General features: G+C 30.4%; 1 protein-coding gene across 2 annotated transcripts in view; it reads left to right on the top strand.

The window, feature by feature from the left end:
* Positions 1 to 2,148: 2,148 nt before the first annotated feature.
* The window catches only part of LOC118191989 (neuropilin and tolloid-like protein 2), a 237,639-nt gene continuing 231,535 nt past the window's right edge, over positions 2,149 to 8,252 (top strand). Inside the window, exon 1 of one of the 2 annotated variants that reach the window (XM_035362866.2) lies at positions 2,149 to 2,394. Coding sequence is in view for 1 of the 2 variants with exons in the window: in XM_035362865.2 (XP_035218756.1) it covers positions 2,398 to 2,400 (3 nt within the window). In the remaining variant the exon portion in view is untranslated. Of the gene's footprint in view, positions 2,401 to 8,252 lie in introns of both variants that reach the window. The other variant, XM_035362865.2, reaches the window with a different exon arrangement.

The following is an 8,252-nucleotide window of genomic DNA, read 5'->3' as shown; positions in this document are numbered from 1 at the left end:
GTAGTAAATGGTTACTTAATAGTAAAGGTAGTAAATGGTTACTTAATAGTAAAAGTAGTAAATGGTTGCTTGTAGTAAATGGCACTACCAGAAGGTAGTAAGTGGTAATAATTAAAGAATAAAATAATTTCAAAATTGTTTTTTTAATTAAAAATTAAAAATGTTATGTTCAACTAAACTGCGAAAAAAAAAGAGAGAGAGAAGCAGTTCTATATCTCCCGTTATACTGGGCTGATGACAAAATTCAACTTGCGTTTTTCATGTTTCGAAAGCGCAATTTAGGACATGAATTAGATTTATATATAATGTTGTTCTAATATAGGTATTTTGATACAAAATCGGACCTTTTTCTGAAACCATTTCAGGACATTTTTTGAAATGACATGCCAATTTTTTCCATATTTCGATTCGACGACTCAAATTATGCCAAACTGCCAAGTTTTGTAAAAATTCCGTGAGTTGGTTTTTAAAAAATTAGCTCTCAAAATTTTAGCTGATCAATGTTAATTGAATTTGGTATATATATTTTTTATATCACTTTTTTTATTAAACTTACTTGATTTTTCCTTTCACATTTCGAAATTTAGGTTCATTCCGAATAAAGTTCACCCATTTTATATGATTTATTTTTAAAATTTGCATTTTAAAATAATTTTTACGAATTTTTCGAAAAAAAATTGAGTTATAACCTATACAATTATTAACATCATCTTAAAGTCATCACGTATTTCTACGTACACCTGCCAAAAAAATTGGAGATTTTTATTTAAAATTTCCTAAGATATACATGAATTTACATACTGGCGCGTTTTTAAATTTGGCATATTTGTTATAAGCGATAATAACGCCAAATGTGGTTTACGCACCTTGTTAAAATTATTTGAAAGTATGAACGATGACTTTTTTCTGCTCGTCTACAATGAAAAAAAAAGGAAAGGATAATGAATTGCTATAAATTAAGAAGTTCGACAAGTAAATTATTCTTGGCGCAAACGTAAAAATATGCGCCAAGGTAAAGGTTGGAATTTCGCACCGTAAATTCTCCGTAATTTCGCACCAATTTTCACAAAATTTAATATTTAGGCGTAATTTGAGTCGTAGAATCGAAACATCGAAAAACATTGGGATGTCATTTCAGAAAATGTCCGATTTTGTGTCAAAATACCTTTATTAAAACAATGCTATATATAAATCTAATATATATCCTAAGTCGCGTTTTCAAGACATAAAAAACGCAATTTGAATTTCGTCAATCGGCTCAGTAGAACGGGAGACATAAAACTTTTTTTTTTTTGGCGCAAACTACAGTCCCGCCTCATTCACTGTGGATTTCCGCCCTAGTTTTGAGGAAGAATATCCTGGGGGGGGGGCTGTCCGAGAATTTTTCGCTTTGTATGAGTGCCCCATCCAGCATAGAAGCATTATATGCTTCTCCTTCAAGCCTTTTCCAACTGCTTAAGCTTTCTTCATTCATGCCTTCTCCAGAATTTGAGCTCGAACTCATCGGTACTGCAGCCAGCGTCGCTAAACACTATACCGGCTGGGCGACTGTCATGATATGCAACAGTAATGAAACCATTCCCGAATGGGAATGCCGGACAAGGTTTTCTCACATTTAATTAAAAGATACCTTTGTTTGAATTGAGAGTAAGAGAAATGCTAGTTCATTTATGCATTCTATTAAAAATGTTGTAGGCGGGACCTATGTTTTAACTTAATCCAAATTAACTATTTCGTGTCTTTCTGATAGCCAAATTATTTGTATATCCAAAATATTTATAAATAGTAGTGAGAATCGGACCGTATTACCGTAGACGTTAAGTCAGTACGAATATTTCTGCAATACTCTAGCGCTAGTTTTAATCGAATTTCGGCTGCATATATGAAACTATTTGATGTTTAAAGCGCACGGATATGTGGATGACGCAAAGCGCTGACAAAGTTTTGGGAATATTTACTCCATATTTGCTGAGCAAATAGAGCAATGTCAGCTCGTTAGGAGTAATGCGCAGAAATGGGTACCGTTACAAATTGGTTGATAGACCGGCACAAACAAGAGCAATATCAACAGAGACGTCAATCAGCCTGCCTTAGGAAGGGGAGTCTTCCCCTTTCCGCCCACCTCCGGCTGGAATGGTCGAAGCCCTGCTTCCGGACCGTATTCACGCTCACTCGCGGAGTCAACGCAGATCGACGTGGTGCGGGTAACACAGCTGATCGCTACGCGATCCACAACAGAAGATAACTCGGTGAAAAGCCAAATGCAACGTGATTGACCGTTGGCCAAACTGATGATGCCATAATTTTTTTCTACGTCTGAGTCCAGTTCGCACACGTAAGAGACGTCTGAATTCGCTTGCAAACTGATGAAGAATTTTACTGCGCCTTGTTAAAGTAATGGTAAATAATGACTTTTTTCCTCATTCTTATAGAATGTGTTTTCAGGCGAATTGAGCGGTATTGTATCCTTCAAATTTTACAAAACTGACACTAAAATTCAATTAATTAAGGCTTTAATAGTATTCTGTGAGTAATTTTTAATTGCGTTACCTGTTGTTTTAATTTTTTGTTCCATAAATTTAAGTAATTAATTACTATTTTACAAACTTCCTTCTCTTTGAAACTTGTGAATACAGCATAAATTCTATTCAAACCTGATCAGCTTAATTACTTTATTAGTTAGATATGATGAGGCATGTAAGTTACTAAGGTCCATGTTAGCGCTTTTTAAGTTAAGCAATTTAAATTTGTTTTCCATTTCATTTCAGAAAATTATTTATCTCTGGCTATGTATCAAAACGTAACTGAAACATTTGATAGATTTATTATCAAAGCACTATGAAATCTTATGAACGAATAACATTAATTCGAATTAGAATAAGCTTCTTATGCATTCCAAATTAGACTAAAACAATACTTAACATAAAATTCAAGTAGCATATTGTAAACTCTAAGGAAAAAAAATACAATTATGTTTCAGATTTAATTTATTTTTACGTTACATTCTTATTGGTTTCAGCAAAGCATTTTTTAGCAGTTTATCGGTAATAGCTTTATCTCTAATAGGATACCTGTAATATTGTGATATTGCTGTGCTAATACTTTTCGCAGAATGGATGAGAGCTTTAAATTTTTTTCCCAAAATTACAGCCAATTAAAATGCTTAATTAATGTAAACAATACATAGTTAAGCCAAGTTTTTAATACGTTTTGTGGTATTACACATCTGCGTACTGATGATTCATCTTGTAATTTAAGACAATAATTAATTGTTCATTAAAACTGTAAAACATTTATGGTTTATTATTTTCTATGCCGAAAAAAAGCTCACAGAAATTAAAAGTAAAATTTTCTTCTTATGCTGGTTTTTAATCAATTAGTACCGTTACGTGGATTTCGTAACAGAAGAAGATAATATCTCTTAATTACCAAATGTTCAATTCTATTATTATGAAATTAAGAATTTATTCTTCGCTATTGCCATTATATAAGTACATGCATCATTTGCTTCATATAAGAAACATACGGTGGTCATTAATTTTGAAATGACCCTCTTCAGGGAGATTCATTATACACATTTGGTTATTTGTGGAACTTGAAGGAATAAAAGACAAAAGTAAAATATTAAATAACCCAATGGAAACATTAAACATTCTGTAGTAATTAAGCTATACTATATTCCTTTACTGAGAAATTAGAAGCAACTTTACTATTCTTAATCAAATACCAATGACATAATTTTCTTTTCTAATTCTGCATTTTCCAAACTAATTTGTCTACCGTTTCTCTTCATCGTCGACTGCTGTGCTATGAATATGGGAAAACTACCACTAGAAATATGCAAAAATAATTACGCATTTCGTGCCAATTTATCTCAGTAAATTCACTTCAGTGACACTAAGCCAATAGTAAAGAACAGTACCGATCAAACATGACTGCATCTTTGATGTATAAAACCATGCAGCTCGTCATTATCATCATTATCTTAATGTCAGAGCAGAAAGTTTAATCCTCTTCCCCATATATAACTATATATATATATATATATATATATATATATTAATATGTGTGTGTAAAATAAAAAATTTGTAAAAGATAAATAATAATTTAAATTAGCAAGTTATACACACACACACACACACACACACACACATATATATATATATATATATATATATATATATATTGTAAATGAACGAGATATTGATAGAACATATATATATATATAAATTAGCAATAGCCTCTTAATGCTAAAATTAAATTAATTTCTCCTTTCTATTCTACAAATAGTAATCTTGCTTTGCACTGCGTCATTTCGAAAGAAATTCATTCATGTGACTTTTACATAACACTTATGATAAAAATGGAACTTTAAAACTCAAAAAGCCAATAATAATTTTGCAGCACTATTAATTATCCCATGAAAACGCTTTGAAAACCAAAACTTTGCTTTAATCCCGAAAGCAAGGCACTATTTTCTACGCTTCGGCATAGCTGGACTGTTGCCTGCTGTTCTCTTCTTACTGCAAAGCTATCACAAATATAAACATTTTGAAATAGCAGTGTGCCAAGTTGTTTGTAGCCTCAACATGTTTACTGAAATATAAACGAAAATTTAATCTGCTTCGGCTGCCATTTTACTATTCATTCTGGATCAACATTCTACGCAATCAAAATTCTTGCTCTTTATTATGGATCTACATTCTACGTTTCTATGCGCCATCAGTGTCTCTAGGTAGGTGTGCAATTATTTTTTTTACAACATCAGTACTTCTAACTTTGCTTTAATTACAGTGAGTGTCTGCTTCATTACACACACAGACACGCGTAAGTATATCATTACTATTATTGCTATGATTATTAATTTCGTAGCATTTTGAGCGACAAAAATCTTTTGTTATTATAACACAGTTTAATTCTAAAATACAAACGCCCCAGTGGATAAAATATACTCATATACTGTACATAAATGAAGCAAAGCACATGATATTATACACAAATACTTTTCTGCTTTCCACATCAAAAGCTAATTTTAAACATGCAGTAACATCTCTAATCTTAATTAATCAAATTAAAACTATCTGATAGTCGATATCATCCTTTCGCAAAGTTAGCCGATTAAATAAGGTCTTTCTTTTCGCAATCATAGGTACGTCTTTCTCCGCATGCAGTTTGCAACAGCCAAGTCTCAGTCCTACGTCCTATCTTCACATTTTTCAAAATCTTATTGTTTCACTTCCGTTGATGATCCTAATAACTTTCTTCATTGCTTGACTCACTGTTTATGAGTTTGCAAACAATATACGGGAAAAAACACAAAGTCCCATGAAAACTTTATAAAGCGGATTGTTTACTGAATGCTAGCAACAGGCCTACGGACCCTCATGGACAGTCCTAACATTGTCTCAAAAGATATGAAAAAGTGCAGTGCTCACAGTTTGACTCATGGAATTCGAGTCGTGCTGCAAACAAATGGCGTATACCAAACAAAATTTTATTTACTAAAGAAATATTGATTATATTATCTCCTAATATAAATTTAGTAGAATGTGTCAAAATGGGGAACTCAGAAGTATGAAATTAATTTCCGAAAATTGTTTTTTTAAAAGGAACTTGAATTTAAATCATACAAAAAAGCTTTTTAAGGGGACTTGAATTTAAATCATGAAAAAGATTTTGAAAGGTATTTGAATTTAAAACATGAATAACAAAAATTAAAATTTTGAAAAAGAGAATTAATAAACCAAGTAATTATCGTCATTGATCGGAAATTAGTCGACTTTTCAAGGGGAGCAATTATTGTTCCCCTTGAAATTATTGTATTAATTATTAATGAACAACTATTGCTCATTGAACGGAAAATGGTTTATTCCCCTTGAAAAGTCAACTAATTTCGGGTCAATGACGATAATTACTTGGTTTATTAATTCTCATTTTCAAAGTTTGAATTTTTGTTGTTCATGTTTTAAATTCAAATACCTTTCAAAACCGTTTTCATGATTTAAATTCAAGTCCCCTTAAAAAGCAGCTTTTTTATGATTTACATTCAAAAAGTTCCTTTAAAAAAAACAATTTTCGAAAATAAATTTCATACTTCTGGATTCCCTATTTTGACACATTCTACTAAATTTATATTAGGAGATAATATAATCAATATTTCTTTAGTAAATAAGATATTATTACCTTCTTACTTTGCAGCTATTGAGCAAGTATTTGAAAAATTTGTTTTCGTTTTCAATGAATCATCCAATATTATATATATATATATATATATATATATAATTAATAAAATTAAACGAAAAAATCGGAACTAAAAGGATAAATGATAATTTCTTCTCTATGAAAGCCCTAACCAATTCTTTCTTCATGAAAGACGTAACCCAAAAGGAGTATATGTAAAATTAAAAGAAACTTCAAACATATATACTAAACTGAAAATTATACAAAATAGAACCATAAACAAAAAATATATATTAATTTTTTCTGTTTAATGCTTCAAACAGAATTTGTCTAGGGAAAAGTGTTTTGAAGCCTTAAGCCAAGTTGTTTAATTACTTCCGAATAAATGTTTCGTTCCTCTGAATCATTTGCTATACAAAACGGCTATTTTAAAATCAAATCTTCACTTTAAACAACATTTTAGTGGCTCTCAAATGTTCAGACCTTTTTTTCTATATGAATTCGCAATCTCAGGACTACAAAAATGATATACAAAAGTAGAAACAAAAAATTAAAAACATAAAAAGCAGAAACATTTTATGGTAATAAACCTGAAAAAACAAAATGCTTAAAAATCTAAAAAGGCCAAATGAACTAATTGCAAACATATACATCAATGGAAACCCTAAACAAAGGAAATAATTTTTTTCCAAAATAAAAAAAAATTATTTGGTCAGTATTTAAAGCATAAGGATGGCTCGAGAGCGTATATTAGCTTTTTCTATTATTTTGATTCGAAACATTTTTATTTAATACGCTTTCGAGCAGCATATAGGTACATACACATATATATGTAAGAAAAATAAAGAATATGTATAAGAGATTAAATTTGCAACGTAAATTTCCCTTCTCAATTCTAAAAATAGTAACCTCTCTATTCACTGCGTCATTTATAGATTAATCCATATCATATGACTCTTACATAATTCTGGTCGTGTAAATGGAACTAAAACGTAAGCAGCCAATAGTAATTTTATAGCAATATTAACTATCCAAGCAAAATGCATTGGGAACCAAAACTAACTCAGTCTGAATAAAGATTTCCTCCTGAACATAACGCACTTGCTTTCTACGCTTTGGACTGGCCAAACTGCTATCTGTCTGCTTCTTATTACTTACTGCAAATTTATCTAAAATGTAAAAATTCTCAATATAGGCGCGATTTATGGGCCAACTTGATTGTGGCCGCGACGTGATGCTAAAATAAAAAAATAAAGATTTAAACTGCCTTAGCCTCCAATTTCCTATTCATTATGGATCAATACTTCTATGCCGTCAAAATTACTGCTGGGCAGATACTTATAAGTTTGTTTTTATTACATATATATATGTGTGTGTGTGTGTGTTTATGTGCGTATTCAAGAGACAATTAAATCAATTAAATGTGGCAAACTTACTAACAGGAAAAATAATGTTTAAAATAAAATCAAAGCTGAAAAAATATAATAAAATAAATAATAAATACGTTTCGCCTTTAATTTTAATTTTCCTGCTTTATTTTCTGTATTTATATTGATAATCATCTAGACATAATTCAGAAGGATAGCTTTGTTGAAAATTTTCCGGTTTGGAAAAGATCAAAAAAAATGTTCAACTACTACTTGCTACCTGTTTTATTATGTTGTTTTCTTTATGTTTCGGCTTTGATTTTTGATTGATTTTTCCTGTTAGTAAATCTGCCAATTTAATTGATTTAATTATATTAATCATCTGTTAATTATTTAATTAATTTTGCAGCATGCTATCTCAGTTAAGTCTTAATGTTGTCCTTGCTAATCGATAGTAATGTTTAGTTGGATTTTAAACCATCTGTATGGGAAATTCTTCTTTTAATTTCTACCTGTTGTGTACGAACTCGAATACGAAGTATACAATAAACAATACATTAATATTTAAGATTAATATGGAGTAACGTGTAACTCCCATTAATCAAATGAGATCCAGTCCCCTTAATTTTTACGCATTTTAAATCAAATCAGTATTTCACTTTGTTAAGTTTAAATGTATGTTAAATGTCTTAAATGGCATTGCGT

This window comes from Stegodyphus dumicola, chromosome 5 (assembly GCF_044657685.1).
Source record: "Stegodyphus dumicola isolate Sdum_Otavi_A_Nest chromosome 5, ASM4465768v1".
NCBI lineage: Eukaryota > Metazoa > Arthropoda > Arachnida > Araneae > Eresidae > Stegodyphus > Stegodyphus dumicola.
Note: the sequence above shows the minus strand (reverse complement) of the source record. Positions and strands in the feature narration are given on the sequence as shown.